Below are 19,743 nucleotides of genomic sequence, written 5' to 3'. Positions count from 1 at the left end.
AAGTCTGATACCGAATAACGCATCTGTTGTCGCGTTGCAGTTGTGTCAGCTTATCAAGATCAAACAGATTTAAAATGAACTTGAGTGCACTCACGTTCACCCTCAATCTTTGTTGCCTCGTCTACAAATACATTGCGGCTGTCATTCCATTTGTTTGTATTTTTTTTTTTTTGAATCGACATGAGCCGGCTGCACAGCATATTCTGAATGACATGCAGTTGGATGTGAGCACCAACCAGCTGATGTCAGTCTTTTTACAGTGATGTCATTTTTATTGGAAAGACCATAAAAGAGAAAAAAAGGGGGGATTAATAAATCAGAGAGGAAGTAAAGGGGAAGAGAAAAGTAGAAGGACAGCTGGGGAGAAAAAAGCAGGAGGACTTGGGAGACCACCTGACACTATTGGAGAATGCAGCTGATCATCATATCACTGGAGATGAGAGCACTTCCAATCTTTTTTTTTTCTTTTTTTTTTCCCGGCTCAGCTGAGGCGCCCTCACCCAGGGCTCCCTGCCATCCGCGCAGTGGGAAATTGCTCTGCAGTTTTGTAGAAGTGGCTGGTGGGACTTGAAGACACTGAACAGCGCGTCATCAATGCGGTGGGAAGGACAGCTGGTTTCAACCTTTTTACATCATTCTTTCTTTAGAGATTTAGCAAAGAATAGACTGCTTCTTTTAACAGCCCTTCAGCCTCACCGAGGTCTGCTTTCATTCGGATGGGTGTAATGGGACGCATGAGGTGTGACACAACTGTTCAATTCCCTTATCCAGAGCTGCTATATCTCTGTTTTCCTTAAAGCAAACCTGCTCCTCTTCTAGTCATCAAACTCTTATTATAGCTCCTTTGTTGACAACCTGATTGGCAGCCTGAGCAAGGGGGGCAGTGAAAATGATCATTTTGTACTCACAGAGCAAATCACAGCTGTGTAATTAACAGTTTGTGCCTTGTGCATATACTGTGGCTTTTCTTTTCTGTAGACTGGGCTTAATTAGACAGCATCAACATCAGAATCCAGATTAATGCGGCATCTTAAGTACTACACAATCACGGGCCTCTCATTTCCGCAGACGGCTCTCGTTTCACAAGACCGCTGGATCAACCCAGACATGAGAAGGCATTTACAAGGAAAGTTGGATACGCTGTCAGTCTCGCCCCTCGAGTGCTGGGGACACACATTTTTACACACATACAGCTGCTGCGGTGCATAAGAAGTGTTACACGACAGGAGCGTTAACAACCTCCCCAGCAGCACTTAGTTTTGAACGAAAGGCTAACATTTTGCAAGTATAATGTTCACAACTTTAAAAATGCCCAGAGATATTCTTGACTTTTAAGATAATTTACAGAACAAGACTCACACTCACTGGGTAGACTGGTCTCTTTGTGCAGGGGAGCTTAAAGAGAGCTGAATAGTAGCATGTGAGCTTCTGGGTATGGAGGAAATGCTGGTGTGTTTATTCTATGGGTCACACAGGAAACTATAGTGAGTACACTAGAGACTTCCAGGGGCCAAGACTTCTGATTTTTAACCCTTAGCTGACTTGGTTGGGGATAAAATGACTAAATTTTTTTGCTCTTCTTGACTCTCCATATTTCATCAGACCAAAGGGATCATGTTATGATAGCAAAACACATCATTTAGCCAGAGCTGTGCAGCTTCTTCAATTTAAAGCCTGAAACACGCCGGGTCCGTCCGCCACACACAACCTAACGACAGCTGCTGCAGTCAGTTGTCGTCGTAATCAACTGGAGCAGCCACAGTGACCAAATCCATTGTTTGAGGCACAACCATCATCACCTTTGACCTTCTCCATCACAATACTCCATCATGGAACCAGTGGTCCTCAGACACAGGTCTGCTCTTGACCTGCGCACCAGCCAGGGAACCTCTGGGGATGGAGCGTCAAGTGTGAAGGCTTCTACCGTCAGGAACTCTGTCCTCACAGTAATTTTCAACTTCCCATTCCTGGAACTCTTCAAATCTCCCTTCAAGAGCCACCTGTTCACCAAGGCCTTTGGTTAGTCGGGTAGTTTATTTAGTCAGGTTTCTGTGTTGTTTCTGTTTTCTTGGTCCCTAAATGTTTATCATGTAAAGCATCTTTGAAGGTGCTACATAAATGAAATGTACTGTTATTATTATCGTAATAATCAGTATCTCAATTTTGAATCTCAGGACGACACAGCCTTCCAGGCATTTAAAATGATAGAATCTCCAGAGAAACCATTTGTGCTGCGGGTTCCAGTCCCATAGACATACATATAGAGTATAAGAAAATTTATATTATATATATATATATATATATATATATATATATATATATATAAATAAAAAGCCAGAACAACCTGAGCAAGCGTAATTAGTTGAAAACCTCCGTTCATGCTGCTGATGGAACACATCATGCATATCTCGTGTTTCAGGTGACAGTCATGGGAAAAAAGGATGTGTGAGCCACTGAGCATCTCCTGACAGACGCCACAGTTGTAATTTCACAGTTTGACCACTTTGCAAACTTCATCAGGAGCAGTGGTCAAGAGATTGACAGACCGCTGGTCGGAGTTTGGTTTCAGTTTTCCATTTTTCAGGTTGTTTAAGAGCGCTGCTGCTCTGTGAGAGCTGACCTCTTATCGAGGTTACCCAGCTTCAAATAAGCTTGTTTTTCTTCATTTAGTCACACGCTATTACTGTATGTGTGTCAACATGTGCGCGCACACACACACTCTACACGCACACTTGCAAATGCAATTTAAAACAGCGACTTGTTGATGCACAAAACCCCAGTATTACTATGGCGGGGGTGAAAGGTATTTGGAAGAGGCAATCAAAGTTCAAAAAGAGATGAAAGAGATGAATTTTCACTCAATAAGACGTCTGCAGAGAGCGGGAGGAGACATTTATAAGAAACCCTTCTCACAGTCCTGCAAACCTCGAGTCTCCTGACATTGACGGATGAAATGGGCCTTTACAGTTCAACGTGTTCAGGTTTGTTTGAGTATGTAAGACAACAATAGCCACACAGATCAACCTTCAAGGATGGGCACTGTCAAAGTAGCAAATCCTTACTGATCGATTCATTTTGGCTCAGCTCTAACCTCTCTTTGCAGCTAACTGTAGATGTGTGGATGAGCGCGTCAGTCTAGGGGTGAGGGGTCTGTCACTGTAGCAGTACAGATTACTTGGGCTCTATCGTGTATCCTCAGCCAGAAATTCAGCTAACACCGAGCTTATCCAGTCACAGCAGAAGCTCACACACTCCCTCACGGCACACGCAGCAAATATAAGACCCCGTACAGTTCATATGAAGCAAAGAATTAAGTTCCAACCATTTGCATAATATTTATCTTATATGATGGTTTTGCATCTGCTTTTCCCTCCTCTGTCTCTCGTCCTTATGTCAGACACACACGCACGCACGCACACACACGCACACACACACACACACACACACACACATGCTGCTGTCATTGTCTTTCCAGATGAGGAACTTTCAAAAGAGGATAAAGGCTTGCGGATCCTTCAAATTACTCATTAATTCTCTCTCTGAGGTGTATTCATTGGCTTCTATTGAGTGAAAATGGGGATCAGTTCTTATTCAGGGCTTAAACAAGGGCCATCTCATTCTAATCTGAGAGCAGAAAATGAGCGATAACAGGGAACATAAAGAGAAAAGTAGAATAAAAATGAGGTAAGATGTGTAACAGAGAAAAGAGGGGATGGGGAGAGACAGTGGAGGTAGAAAAAGAGGGGATGAGCAAGCGGAGGAAGATGGTGACTGGAGGACAGATTGGGGTCAGAGTCTGTAAAATGTGAGGAGGAGTGATAGAGGTAAACGTGCCTGCCTCTGGTCTTGTATTTGAAACGTTTGAATTGATAAATTGTACTCGTGTGTGTGTGTGTGTGTGCGCGCGCCCGCTTGTGTGCGTAGATGACAGAGAATGACAGAGAGGAAGTGACAAAAGACCAACTTAGAAGCAGAGAGGGCAGACGACAAAAGACATCAGAGAAAGAGTATTTTCACTTTCAATGCAGCTACTCGGTGAAGGTAAAATGATTAATCAGCGACACACACATAAACACGATTTGCACATAAATAGGACATTATCTTCATGTGTGTTCTTTTTTGAACGTCATTAGGTTATTACATGTTAGCAAATCCAGGTGAGTAACCTCTGTGTGGACAAAAAAAAATCAATGCCGGGTGCATTTGTCAAAACAAACAGACCACTATTTCCTGCTTCTTCGTCTTTGCCAGCATTCCCTTCTTTTTTCTTTCCCTGCTTTTCATAAATCAAAATCAATCTCTTCAGCGTAGCGCCGATCTATAGAGGATTTGCATTTACTCTAGTTCATCTGCTGTGACATTCCCATGTGCTGGAAATCAAATCAGAAAAATGCGAGGAAGTTGGAACATTTTCTGTAAGATCTTTTCACAATAATGGATTTTTCACGGCTGAGTATTGCATCAACAATGCCGCCAGTCAAGTGTGTGTGTGTGTGTGTGTGTGTGTGTGTGTGTGTGTGTGTGTGTGTGTGTGTGTGTGTGTGTGTGTGTGTGTGTGTGTGTGCGTGCGTGGGGGGGGGGTTGTAAAGCAAATTCTGGGTGACATTTGAAGAAGTAACCACAAAAGAAAAAAAATGTCATTACACCACGTGCTCGGTTCAATAACGTGAGCCTGATTTAATAGCGTCGGCCCTTGTTTCTTTTTCCATTGTAGAGGGGCAGACTGAAGTGGACGGCTTGTGGACGACCACCTGATCCTGACAGTTTGTTTTCACATGGTGTGAGATAACTAGGTGAGTGTTTAAATGTCATTCCAATTACAGACCCCCCCCTCACCTTTACCCCTGGTGACTTCTTAATAAACCTCCGCTGAGACCATCATTAGAATCATGAGAGCTGATAGCCTTGAAGAGGCCAAGCTATTTATGCGACTCTATCTCGTGGTAATAACGGATGTCGGGTTACGTGGGCGCACATAAACAAAAAAAAGCAGCTGATCTTATATAGAAGGGTCTGTATGTGATATATTTTAAGGTCTCAGTAGTAGTGAGGGTCTATTCTCTGGCTGATATACAGAGCTGTCAGGAAACAATGAGCAGCAGTTGTTCTATCGAATTTTGGCCGCATTCTTTATTTTCTGGACCCCCCCACCAAAAAAAAAAAAAAAAAAATTAAAATGTGCGCTTCACTTTGCTGAGCCTTTTCCCAAGATGCTACTTTGACAGCAACAGCAGCAACAATTTTATTGTCTGCATTAGTTAAGTTGCCAGGCAACCGTGCAGTGCAGGTTTAGAGCGCTCACGTTTCTCTGCTATTTCTCTGCTATCGGCTAATCAATATGCGAATTTATCATAATAATTACAGTGATCAGCAGATTAGCAGCAGTAAGCAGTGGTTGCGAGGGGATCCTTCTGTCACATTAAAAAAGTAAATAAATAAATAAAACACTGAGTCACACTCAGGTGCCCCCTCTTGATTATATCACGAAACTGGGCTCAAGATGAGAGAGGAGGCATCACGCTTTACCCCGCCTCATTGGCCGGTCCGCATCCCCTCCTCTCTCTGTGGACACCAGGCTACAGTATGATGAAAAGATGGGTCCTTCAAACCGGAACAGATCAGAATCAGACATATTAATTATTTTTATCTCTTGCTGGAGTTTGGTGGAGAGAAGCCAGCTTAGTGCGATGATGTTGGTGGGTAAGAGAGCTTCAGGCAGGTTGTGGCTGGTAGAGGATTCACACGTCTTGACTGAATTTTATTTTAAATTCAGTAATGTTTAATCTCATGAAAATACACACGAGACAATTCAATCAAAACACAGTAAATGTTAATCCTAATCCTTTTTTTTTTTTAACAGCGGCGATCACAGGGACTTGAGATCTCACAGGAACACTGAAAAAAATAAACATCCGTCACCGTAAACATGCTATGCTTGTGTGTGCGCAATGTTTTGCAAAGTAGAGCAGAGGAAAAAAATGGATGAAGTAATGGCTGAGAGTACTACCGAGTGTGGCTAAGCTAATGCTAGCTACAAGCTAAATTTTCCAGAACATCTGGTGGGAGACACTTCCTAGTCAGGCTTTTGCAGGTTTCTGCTCAATTTTCCTTTCCTGTTCCTTTCACGCTGCAAGATCAAGTTTTAAATATCAAAATATTCATTTATGATGGGAAGTCGGGGAGACTCTGATCCACTCAGGACCAGGGCAGGGTATCAAACTCCTATGGCACCACCTTAACTGCCTCAGAACTACAGCGAGTGTACAAAGATGCCCTTTGATTTAATACCCAAGGAGTGTATCTACAAATTGTGATCTATTTTTTTATTTTGTAAAACTGCTTAGAATGGAAAAAATGCTTATGTCTTGAAATACAAAATTCTTAACAGACAAATTAAGTTAAAACACATTCTGGTGAATTATTTTCATGTTGTGAGACAGTTGTTTTTTGGTTTTTTTTTTAGCAGAGTTTAAGTGTGTGAACACAGCACACTGTAGGATCATTTAGGCAGATAACTGAACCTTGAAAAGGGGGGACCCCCCACCCCCACCCACACACACACACACACACACACACACACACACACACAAGGGTTGGATTAGAGCTGTCCCATATGGAAAAGCCATCATACCATTAGCTATGGTACAGAAAATCAGAATACAAATTGATGTTCACTAAAGTGGTGTGCATGATAATGAGAACTGTCACTGTAATTTTGATATTTCACTCGAATACACACACATTTTTTTTCGTATGACACTCAAGACTCTTTTTTTTTGCTTTTCGTAACTAATTCGAAAGTGAAACTGACCTGTTGCTAAGACCACAGTTCATAGCTGCTACACGATACACTCGCACAGTCAACACTCAGACCACCGTAGACGAGCATTAGTAATGGTGATTTGCATCTGGATTTCCTTCTTTTAAATTTAAAAAACTGCTGACTGATGCAATACACAGTACCTTAAGACCAAGCTGACTAATGACGTATATTTTAACCCTTTTTCCAAAGCACACTTCAACAGTCTCAGGTGGATTAAACTGTGCAGAAGGCCCCATAATCAACTCATCTGTCTCCATGTGTAGAGATTCTTTGGTCATCGTTCTGATGCTGACAGCTTCCATTTTTTTCAGGTCACTGCGCCGATTGTTTGTACAGCAGCCCACTTAGGGGGCGGGTCTTAGCAGTAGGTGAGTTGTATATCATGATTCTGGATACTGGAAAAAAAAAAGAAATCCATAACAGAATATCACATTTAGATGATATTCAACATAAATCCATATATTGCCAAGTCAGGTGAGCTGACCCCAAATCAGCTTGTTCACCCTGGACTGTGTGCGTAGCTTTAGTTCAAACTAATTCAAAGTATTACATCCAACAGTGTTGGATCTTTCAGAAGGCATCTGTAAACAGTGCAGTAGAGAAGCTTGTCAGGTTTTAATGACCCAGCAGCCCATAAAGTAGCAGGTGACACGGAGGTGATAGGGTGCCGGTGGAAGCTGACGGGGATCATTATTACATGATCAAAATGAAACCACTGTAAACAGACTCCTGCCTGCATGCCTGCACTTCTCATCCTCCAATCTTCTTTCATATTTGAGTAACATAGAATGCGAAAAAAGAAAAACAGTCCATGTGCAACATTTCTACACACACAATCACTGCCTACCGAGCGTGGCATCACAAAGAGTCTAACATCATCAAGTATTCCCCTTATTGCGGGACTATTGAGCTGCAGTGGGTAAACAGTCATTGTTATTCACAGGTATATCTGTGACTTTAAAAAAAAAGCTGAAGGAGGAATAACTGTCAGGAGTGGTTCAGCATAAGCCTCAAACCGCCACGCTGTTTGTTTTCGTCATATTAAGACATTAAAGGATGCAAATTAAGCCTCACTTAGACTCAAACAGCACCAGAATACTGAATTTAAACCTAACAAAAAGGGCAAATGCTATAATTGGGACTGTGTCTAATTTAAGGTGGTAAAAAAAATGTAAAACCCAGGGTCTATTCTCAAATCCCCTGAGCACCTCGACCTGAATAAAATATAGTGCATCCATGGTTGCAGTGAATATAGTAGCCTGTCAAATAAACTGTCAGTGTAGTGTGAGCACTGGGGGGTTTGGATCCCCTCTCCTACTGTAACATTACCACCTCTGGCTCCCCTTAGTACTACTAGGACATACTGTACATACATTATTTAAAATCACACATGCATGAATCCTCATAGCGCTGATTTTTATTTTATTTTTTTAAGAATACACCTTAGGGTAAAGATATTACATAAAAAAAGAGGATTTCCTGGCCACTCGCTCCGGCCACGTGGTGCTCACTCAGAAATGTGAGTGTGAAAATCTGCCAAGATAAAACATAAGCGCATGAAATATTCAAAAATTTAAATACGGGGTCAGGAAATATCTACAATTAAGTTGTCAAACAGGAGGTGGGGGCTTTCCTATGGTTCATGCTGTGTTTTTTTGTGTTGGAGCAGTGTGGGCGCGGCATGCACCCTCCTGACCGGCTGCTATTTTCATCAGTACACCTGCCTGTTATCACCTCAGCAGCGCGTTGAACCCGTCTACTCCTCAGCTTGTCAGCAACCCAGCACATGTTCAGTCTCATGAGGTTTGCCAGTAATAATAATGCTGCTGCTGCTTCTTCATGTCCAGGATCTCCAGCTGCATCCCTGTGTATCTGTGAACCCGCTCGCCCACACACACACACACACACACACACACACACACACACACACACACACACACACACACACACACACCCCCACGCGTGCTTGTTTCAAGCCTCCCAGCACCAGCTCAACCCACAACTTGCTCACATGCATTATTTACATTGTTGCAATAAACTCTGTTACTTCCAGTTGAAGAAGTCCTCCTGTGCCGCCATCAGGACAGCGAATTATGAACCATACAGCTCCAATTTGAACCTGGATGACATCAGAAAGCTGAGTCAAAGGTTTAGTTGGACTGGACGGTGCAGGAATATTTTGAACATCATTTTCCAATCATTTAAGCAGAAGAGTGGAAACAGTTCTCTGGTTCAGACTTGCTTTCTGTAACAAGAATCATTTCACAAAATCCTATATAAATTTACAGGTTTTCAATGAATTTTTTTACAATTATCTCTTGTATATTTTCAATGATACTGCATGGCCCCTGTTGTGTAAGACTTTCACCACTGTTTAAGTTTTCCGTTTGTTTTGGTCACTGTTGCTAACTTCCTGTGGCAGCAAAATGCAAAAACACCCCTTACAAGCCTTGATGGACTCTTTGTGCTATGACGTTTTATTATTATTATGACTATTTTTGATCGAATAATAATGATAATGTTGTGATGATACGCTCGATGGGCGAATAAAAAATACAAAATGATCACTTAATCTTGAAGGTGTTTGATATGAGACGCTAAAGGTCATCTCGATGAAACCATGATTGCAATCAGCCACAAGGGCAGGGGAGACCACACCAGCTGTTCGAGGTGGACGTACCCCGTCAACAGCTCAATACATGGATTCTTCCCTGGCCTCAATTAAATGGCCTAAGTAAGTTTTAACTAGTTCAATTACAGCAGTGCATGTAAACCCACTGCATGTTCAGTGTGTTTAAACCATCCCTGAACCTCCAATCATGAGGTCAAAGGTCAGGCACCTTTGGCCTGCTCTTTATTAACATCGCCCACACAGTCCATGCAACTAAAGGACAGGTATCATCAAAGCATCTACTTGTATTAGTGTGCATTGTTCCATAGTTTAAGTAGACCGGTGACTAAGAGGAACAACAACGATGATTTACTGTAGAGGAAATACTTGATAATAATTGGATGTGATCACACTATTATCCTCATTAGCCACCTGTACGAATGTCCGTGCATCTCTCCTCTCCATGGTAACGACAGCTTTTGTCTGCTTTTCTATCAGTATTTTCAAGAGAGTTGACGTGGATGTTTTTAAAATACAACAAGCTCAGCCGGTGCCACAATCTACTCTGTTTGTGTAACTCCTTTTTTCCCCCTCCCCTTTATTCTTTGGTCTAATCTTTAATTATCAGGTGCATCTGCAACAAAACCAAACTAATCCAAGGTTGTTCAAACAATAGAGCTGCCATATATTCTGAAATATCAGTTGATGTCAAAGTAAAAATGAATTTCCCATAAAATGTTTTCATCCTTCTATTTCAACAAGAAAGCAATGATCTAGCTTGTGTGTGCGTGCGTGCGTGCGTGCGTGCGTGCGTGCGTGCGTGTGTGTGTGTTCGATAAGCTTACTGGTGTCTCGTACTGTTACATGACAAACTGTCTGTCTGACCGGTGGCAAAATGTTAATGATTAGCCCGTCAGGTCTCAAGACAGCAGGGAACACTTCATTTGCTTGAAATTGATGTGCAAAGTTTAGCTAATGATGCTGTGTGTTTGGCGTGCCATGTCACTGTCAGGCATCAAGTCAGCTTGGATTAAGAAAAAAGTCTCTGAGGCTGTGATGGGCTTCCACAGACCCTTGAAACAGAGTCATCGCCCCCTTCAGCTACTGTGTTTAACATTTGCTTTTTATGCAAAATAACTAGTTGGAAAGAAAACTGCAGGCAAGTGACACACTGCAACACGAGGAACAAAAGGGAGGCAAATAGAGAGAAGAGTCAGAGACAGATGATGAGTTAATGGAATAAAATATGTCAGGCTCACCCTACAGGTTAGAAAAATGTAAAATAATTAAACAAACATTTGATATTATTGGCATATGACCACTTTGAATGGCAGCCATATTCCCAATTACACTACCGTACTTTCCTATCACTGTCAGACAGGAAATCACAAGGCCCCTCAACAATTATTTCTCTTACAGATTTGTATCATTCTTTTCTGTCTGTCTGTTGCACTTGAGAGGGACCTATTCATCATGCCGGTGTGACACATGCTCATTGGTAACCCAGCGTGACGAGTCACCTCTGGCGCAATCATCTTCTCACATCCTCCGTCACTGGGAAGAGATTTAGATCTCTACCAGAAGATGTGACTGGTGTTGAGTTGAAAACACAGATTTCCATCTCTACAAACAAGAGGAAAAAAGCCTAGATGGCTTTCTTCTGTAATTCTTCTTTCTGTAATTCTCGAACATTTCGGGTGCAATAATAAAAGCTGTGATTTCTAATGGCAGTCATTAGTACGTGAAATATATAATCCCTGATTTTCGGACATGATGTAACGCTGCTGCGCACTCACTGCTCCTGGTTTTGCATTTCATTTGCATCGTGATAGTTACATGTCAGACCTGATCGTATCTCTCCGTCCTCTACAGATAAAGCTGAAGAGTGACGTTTCCTTGCACAGATGATGGAAAACATGACAAAAATAAAAAAGGAAGGAAGGAAGGGGTTCATCGGATCTAAATTCATAATCTGATTCACCGATCTGAACCGTCGCCATTTTTGCACACTGAGTGCCAAAATGTTCTTGACTGCATCTGGTTGACTTTGGTTCTTGATCCAGTCATCTGTCACCTTGAAATGCCCAATAAAAATAGTGTTTTCAGGCTTTACCACAGTTTTTATAATTATATATATATATAAACAGCATGAGCAGGAAACACAATGCCTCTTATTAGGAGAGTTCTGCTTGCAATCAATCACGTCTGGCTCCAATTAGGAGTAATTTATGCAACATTACTTTTAATAACCTAAAGATACCCTGAGATTGAGTCTCCTTTGATATTCTTATTAAGACAGAACAAGATGAAGAGTCTTTGCAGACACAGCAGAGCTTTGAGCTAACATGCAATGTGACAATGCTAACACGCAGATGTGAACGACACGTTGTGGTTCTAAGGTCTGTTCCACGCTTGGTTTGGTGGACTCCTGCAAGTCGGCGCAGAAGTCGCAACAAATTCGCATTTTTATTTCACTCTGGTTGGCTTTCACATCGTCTGTCTGTCAAGCGCACTAAACATCATGACACGAAGGCCGCCAGGATCCCACAGACATGTTTTTAATGACGTTGTGTGTGCTACGCCATTTAATTTTGTCGTCGGTCTTGAAACCACCGAGGGAACATTTCATTCAGACCTTAACTTGTTTTTTTTTCCACCTTTCATTCCGAAAAAAAACCCAAAACTCTTGCATTTGTAACCACATCTTTCTTTTCCTCTCTTGTCCTGGACCTGTGGTGTCATATTAAACTTTTTACTCCCGACTGTGTGCTTACAGCTCAAGTTTTAAACAAAAACCCTCATCAGCCCTTCTTTTTCCATCTCACAGCGTCGTCACTGGCGTGTATATGAGCCGATCGAGTTAATGATTTTTGGATCGCTTTCTATATTGGGTCAATTTCCTCAGTCACACCTCAAGGGAACTGCACCATGTTCCACTTGGAAGCAGACTGAGTCCCCAGGACCACCACCAAAATTAAGAGATTTCTGAAATGACACAAATATTTCCAGCTAAAGGTTTCCCTCTTCAAACCTAAGCTGCAAACCCATTAGGAGCTCATTTCAGCCTCCTTTGATATATACTGCATGCTAGGAAATGACCTGAGAGTGTGTTTTTTGGCCAAAAATAACTTAGTAAAGCCAGAAATCATTGGAGACTAAGAGCCTCATGTTAATCCATACATCCTCCATTTCTACACAAAACTCTCAATCTATATTAGAAGGTCCTGCTAGTATACTGATCAATATGACTGAGTCAACTCCCTAATTCAATAATATTTGAAGTCATATTTGTTATATCCCCTCAGAAAAGGTTTCCGAAGTCAGCACCGGTGACTCACTAGACCATATGAAAACAGACAGCGGCCATAACCTTTCAGCTGACAACCTAACCTGTCCATGGAGTCCTTTCAGATATCTGCCTCCCCTTGAAAAACAAAAAAAAAATCCATGAATAGATGTTTTTTGTGTATTTATGTTCAATATTTTTTCAATTTGGCTGCACGGTGGTGCAGTGGTCAGCACTGTGGCCTCACAGCAAGAAGGTTCCGGGTCTGAGTCCCGGCTCCAGCACAGGATCTTTCTATGTGGAGTCTCCATGTTCTCCCTGTTCCTGTGTGGGTTCTCTCTGGTACTCCAGCTTCCTCCCACAGTCCAAAGACACCAAGAGGGGACGAGGCTGATTGATACTCTAAATTGACCGTAGGTGTGACTGTGAGTGTGAATGGTTGTCTGTCTCTATGTGTTGGTCCTGAGATGGACTGGTGACCTGTCCAGGGTGAAACCCGCCTCACACCCGAAGGCTGCTGGGATAGGCTGCACCCCCCCCCCCCCCCCCCGTGACCCTTATCAGGAGAAGTGATAGAAAATAGATGGATGGATCTTTCAATTCCCGTTGGTTTAAAATTGCCGTATCATGGTTTTTAGGTTGTAATCCCTCATAAATTTACTCTTAACAATGTCTGAGCCTCCAGGAAATGTCTTGAAAAATCCGATAATCAAAAAAAGTGTCTGACAGGAAGACAGAAAAAAGAATAAATGACAGCATTCTCCTTTGTTAATTATTAACCTTTGAATGCCACTGTTTACCGACCATTTTATTGCGCTTGCCTTGCTCGTAGAGCAGCACAAGCGGTAACAACAAATGTTGTATATATTTGTCTGTTTCTATATCCTAATGCGCACCATGTTGGTGAATAACCTTTATATAATGAGGATTTATGTGTTGCAGGTATCGACTCAAGCCATTCTCCCTCAGGTTAAATAGTATCAGGGACAATGGCATTTTACTGCAGCATCACTTGTCACAAATCATGTAGCAAAAATGCCCTTTCACAAATCCCGTCAGCGCCAGAGCGGACATGATGCTGTTGTTCCCGTCATCACAGCTCTCTCTCACACTCGGCGTTGGCAACCCTCGTTTCAAAGCAATGAAAGTGGAAACCACATGCTGAAACAATACTGGTACACTTTAAAAAAAAAGAAGAAAAAAAGACTGAAATATAAAAGACGCAGCAGGCACACCGGCATCATTGCAAATAAGATCAATGGGACATGAGTGAGTCATACAGCATTCACAAAGCGTAGTTATCTTTTAGTTCAACGCTCCACATCAATAATGCCCTTTCATTTTTTATCAATCATTGTCATGATGCTGCTCTCCAGCTCCTGCACCTGTAAAATTCGGTTATATCTTTTTAGTCTAATTAAATAGAGCTAAGTTAGACCAACAAACCTATCGCTTTGCATAGGATTGGGCCTCCACCGCCGTGTTTGTGTGTTTTGTTTTGTGATTTTACCTTCCATGACGTACACCAGAGAGCCCACGTCGCCCTCCTTAATAATGCAGCTGTCCTTTCCATACTCGACGGGGTACATGCAGTCGACGATTTCTTGAATCTGCGACAGCTCCAGGTTCTTCATGAAGTCATTGTCTAAGATGGCCTCTTTGATCAGATCCTTAGACCTTGGAGAGAAAGAAAGAGAGGGGCAGCGAATAAAACAAAATATCATGTTATATGTGCTTTATTGTATAAAAACAAACTGACCGGCAATAAGAGAAAGAAAAAGTCTAAATGTATCAGGAAAACACACGTAAGCCTGGGCTCATAGAGTCCTAAAAGCACTGCACTGTTGAAGGTCCACTTCCGTTCTTTCAAAGTCAGTGAGTTTTGTTTTGTATTGTATTTTTTCTCTCTCTTTGGCATAAAATACGTCAGTAAATATGCTCCACGCAACTTTTACGCATCACAAATCAGGTGCGTCAAAAAGGCAATGGGGAACCGAGCAGGAGAGACAAAGACTGATTAACAAACAAGACACAGGTGAGCACTCCGAGGAGGAGGGGAAAACACAGGAAGTAAAGCAAAGAAACACACAAGGAGGAAGGATTTTCAAAATAAAAGAGGAACTGACTACAACAGGGAGACAAAGGCAAGAGAGAGATATATTGCATATAGATGCAAAACAAATATCAAACAAAAGAAGGCAAATTTAAAGTCCAGTTGAAATTTACAAATGGGAACTTGAAAAAATTCAGACTTCCGAGTTCAACTTGAACACATTGTGAGGTTGATGCCAAGGGTGTAGTTCTGTTACAGCCAAACAGTATTTATTTACTTCTAGTTATTGCATTTCTTTGTGAATCAGTTTGCTGGACAAAACATGAAAATATTACAAAGTGTCGTTTGCCAAAAATCGTCCTTTTTTTGCAGTAAATCAAGAATCCAATGTAGCAATCCTCTTAGCTTTTGGTCTTGAGAACCCAAACTTTCAGGACGGCCTACAAAAATAAGCAATACTGGCAGCACACTATTCTGATCTAAAGGACATAGAATAGAGGATTTACAGATATTTAAACTTAGCAATAACTTTTCAGCAACAAAAAAACAACACATATGGCCATCGCAAACAGAGCATGGTGAAACCCTTTCATTCCCTCCAAATGTTTGGAGCAAGTCAATAAATTGCTAAATCAATGCCTAATGGAAGCAGATTGTTTCCATTCAGAGGTGCAGTTCTAAAAGACAAATTGTCCTTCAGACTGTGGAGTCATTGGGGCATTCCACAGGTATGCATTCAAGGGCAAAAATGGAATTAATTACAGAGTTAATGTGCCGTTGTCAAGGTGCAGCTGGGTACACAAGTGAGAGAGCTCTTTGTCTGCATGGGGGATAAAAGGAAAATAAAATAAGACCACATTACGAAAAAAAAGGGGGGGGACATTAATCCAAACACGATTTAAATGGAGGAGGGCACATTAAGATGCTTTGATGGATAAGAAGAGAGGTGTTTGTTTATAGAAGCTCTACTACCAGATGCAGTGAAGTTTCAACATTAGCTTTATAATCTCCACAGCCGTGCCAAGAGACGTGAGAAAGTTTGAGGCGGACCAGATCCCGAAGCGCCCCCTCATTCATTGGAGCGCGTCGTCACTCGAGTCTGTCTTGTTTGGCTGCCGCTGGATGAATGAGGTTAATAACATGTATCAGGGTTAATCCAACAAGGAGTCTCTTTCTACAGAGAAGGAAAGCTTTTAAACCTTGAATCATAAACATGACATCCCCATCCTCTGCTTGAAGCGTTCAAAGGCACCCATGAACTGCCTCTTATCATTTTTTTTTTTCCTGTGGCTCCCTCCGTGCCCTTTTCAGAAACAGGTTTTGAGGTGCATTGTTCATGCTGATCACCAGAGGAGCTTATATCTAAAAGGGCAAATAACCTGGAAGGCATTTATAAGGCATCATTCCCAATACACACACACACACACACACACACACACACACACACACACACACACACATTTCTCTGTGCGGAACCAGCAGCACAACTACACACACCAAAAAATCAAGCACTTAAACTTCAATGTCTGCCTTGATGGACTATATCAGCAGTGCCCAGTGTATATTTATATTGGAATAGCTGGATTCCTGCACTGAATTAAAGAAGACTTTTTTTTTTTAGATAGCAAGAACTCCTCTGCACACCACCACGTGTGTGAGGTGATGTTTCATATGACTGACATCTTGTAAGGCTGGCTGTCTGTGAGAAGAAAAAAATAGCAGACGCACAACCGTCAGAAATGTGAGCGACGCCATGCTGTGCTGACTCTGGCATGTCAGCTGCAACATTTTAACACCATCAGCATGCAAACGGCACGCTAGAACGTCACCGATGTGCTTCTCCGCATCTACTTTTTCTATTGATTTGGGGTTTTTCGAGAGCTGTGATGCAGAAAATGAAAAGAAATCAGCTTGAGAGTCAGACTCTCCACACAAAAAAAGGCAACCGCGATGATGTTGAAGTTCCTCATTAGAGATTTCTGTCTCCGTCCTTCACAGTCAGAAATAACAAGATTGAGGTGGTGCACCTATTTCTCACTCTGTGTTGGGATGTGCACACTGAGGAGACTTTGGATTTAGTCTTGACAGCTCTTGCTAGGTTTTAGGAAGTAAAAAAAATGTGAAGATAGGTGGCTGGGTGGGAGGGGATTGTGATGAGCCTCGTGGTCCACACACACGCGCACCCACACCCACACACACACACACGGATGAAATAAAGCTCATGCTTTTCATTAAAACTTAGCATATTTTTGAAGTGATATTTATACAAAACATTCATTTTCAATCTCATCACCAAACACAATCCATGTTTTCTTCATCCAGTCCTATGTTCAATACTTGACAAATCATTCAATTTGACTTGAAAACCAACAAAAAAACCATGATCTGAACTGTTTTAGTTGGATAGATTTTAGCTTAAATCAAAGTGTTTGTGAAGCACGTCGACTCTGGCTGGAAGAAGAAGATGGACGACGTGTTTGAGAGCTTGAAAGTTTTGTACCATTTTCTGGTCTCCATTTGCCTCCAGCAGGAAAAAAACAAACAAAAAAAAACTTCATGAATTAAAGATATCTAACAATGACTAAGTGATAAACACGAATAATATTTGTGTGAAGTATCACTTATACTGAAGTGCTCCACTGTTAACCTACTCAGTTATTACTGTTTATTTTTTTCGGAGGGGAAAACAAATCGTTTCACTGTCAAAATTTGATTCATGCGAACTGATATGACATTTAGAGTCTGCAAGAGCTGCGCAATTGCATAAGTTTATCCATCTTTGAGTTAACAGTGTGTTAACAGGAAGTAGCCTGCTTTTTAGTGCCCTTACAGAGCATGCTCAGTGTGCACCCTCCCTGCAGTGGGGGAATGTCACCGCATACAAACACCTGATGCGCTGTGCGAGCTCAGCCGATGGCTTGATTGTAAGGAAAGTTTGTTTAAACGTAAAGATGTGATGCACTTGCACTGTATAATCAGGAACAAACATAAATGCCACTCTTCTCCCAGAGTTGAGCTATTCATTTCCTGGAAAGCACCTCATTACAAGTACTTCTCTTACATTCTGATGGGACCCCCCGACTCAGGCCCCCGATGGCAACGTTGAGCTATGACTCGTCCGCTGCAGCCAAGCAGACCCTTATAAAAACATCAGCCTTCCTCTCTTTTGTGAGGATGATATATTTGCCTTCATCCACTGGTGAAGTTTGGGTCTGAGCAAGTTCAGCCTTCCTTATAAGGAGAAAATATGCTCTTTTAGTAGGAAAAAAGAAGAGGGGTGGCAGAAAAGAGGGAGAGGCTACGGGCCTCGGAGGGAGAGGGATGGATAACGTATGAGCGAGGAACGCTGTGGGCCTTGTAAAGAAGATAAAGTGGGTGAGAATGTAATGAAATATAAACATTTAGCCAAATCTAACAGCCATTATCGCTACACTTCAAAAACTAAAACAAAATGAAAATGTAATGGGGCTGGTTTTTAACCCAGGAGGACACTTGTATAATTTATAAAAAAAAAAAAAGAAAGAAAAAAATCCTCTCTATTCTAAATTAAGCAATGACCACATTAAAAGCAAAGTAACTCAGATATAAATTATAGAAAAACTTGCTCAAAACTAAGATTCCAAACAAACTGATGGCTGACGATACAAATGAGAAGCCAAGCATGTTCCAACGCTTTCAGGTCCGTCCGGTTTTTAATTGTAACATACATCTTTAAGAACAGAGAGTAAAACATCCATCCTCAAAATGGGACGGATTCTAAAACTCAAATTTCCGACTGTACGTGAGAGACTTTGATGCGAGTTCAAACAACCACTTAGCAAGATGTAACTTTTCAGTTTCATCATGAAATTCCTTTTAGTTTCCCCATGAGGATTATCGCCAGAAATCGTGCACTCGCTTTTTGAAAGTCAAATTTCAAACTGCCCTTTATCCAAAAACGGAAAGATTGAAGCTCCTCAGTGGTGGAGACATCAAACGCTTCAGCCAATCTTGCAAACGTGCCAAAACACAGGGACATCCCCCACCCTCACCCCCCGAAAAAGAAAACATTTTTGAAGAAGCAGAATAATGACAAACTTCCTGTCGCAATCACTCTAAAAGCCTCTTTGGGAAATCTGTTAATCGAAACAGGCAGATACAGTAAAAGTTAGAGCGTGATATCAGGCTGCATTTCACATTCTGGTGGTTTATCCTCATGTCACATTCCCCGCCAGCATCCACAGTCTCGCTTTTAATACCGCCGAGACCAAGAAGAATGGAAAAAAAAAACCAACAAAAAAAAAACCAAGACACAATAAGACAAGAGTGAATTTTCCAACACAGAAAGTTGACAGGTATAACACAGACAAATGGACGTTTACCGCTCAAATAAATAAAAACCCGTCATTTTTAATCTTCTTTGATGGAATCCTCACAGCTTTGTTTGTTTGCAACTGTCAGGGGAAAAAAAATTATTTATTCTCCATCTTTTTTTTTCCCCATTTGAGCTGAGAGCACCGGCGAGAAAAGAGATTTTTTATTTATTTTTTTGGTTTAACAAAGGACAAATTACACAAAACTACCGTTATTTTGGAGCGGATGTCGACATTTTTGTTAATTCTCAGGAAATGGACATTTGCGAAGATTATCCAGTAGATAATAAAGTTTAAATGTCATGCGTTTCACAGCATCGTTGGAGCTTCAACATGCCTCAAAATGTCAATATTTCAATACAGTGTGCAAACATCTCTTCATCCTGACAACCAGAAAGGGTAAATCCATCGATTCATGACAACACAACCTTCAACAAAGATGGGGGTTTTTTTCTCGCAATGATGTGTCATAATGTTTCAAGTTGAGCCTGAATTGTGAGTCTGAGAAGAAGAAAGAGGGGCTGGATTTAGACAAATCATAAGGTAAACATGTGCCGAGAGCCTGCTAAGCCTCACTGTCACTGAATCACAGCTTGTATAAATAGGCATAGATACATT

The 19,743-nt window shown here is 41.6% G+C and overlaps 1 protein-coding gene across 4 annotated transcripts in view; it reads right to left on the bottom strand.

The window, feature by feature from the left end:
- Positions 1 to 19,743, bottom strand: part of LOC147247427 (cGMP-dependent protein kinase 1) — a 94,625-nt gene that overhangs the window by 70,510 nt on the left and 4,372 nt on the right. For 3 of the 4 annotated variants that reach the window (XM_086179745.1, XM_086179746.1, XM_086179744.1), the window contains exon 2: positions 14,231 to 14,397. In XM_086179745.1, coding sequence (XP_086035871.1) covers positions 14,231 to 14,397 — 167 coding nt within the window. Of the gene's footprint in view, positions 1 to 14,230; positions 14,398 to 14,479; positions 14,706 to 19,743 lie in introns of those variants that run through there. The other variant, XM_086179747.1, reaches the window with a different exon arrangement.

The sequence above is a fragment of the Aulostomus chinensis genome, chromosome 16, assembly GCF_037954235.1.
Source record: "Aulostomus chinensis isolate RoL2024-O1b breed Wild chromosome 16, RoL_Achi_v1.0, whole genome shotgun sequence".
In the NCBI taxonomy this organism is placed as follows: Eukaryota; Metazoa; Chordata; class Actinopteri; order Syngnathiformes; family Aulostomidae; genus Aulostomus; species Aulostomus chinensis.
Note: the sequence above shows the minus strand (reverse complement) of the source record. Positions and strands in the feature narration are given on the sequence as shown.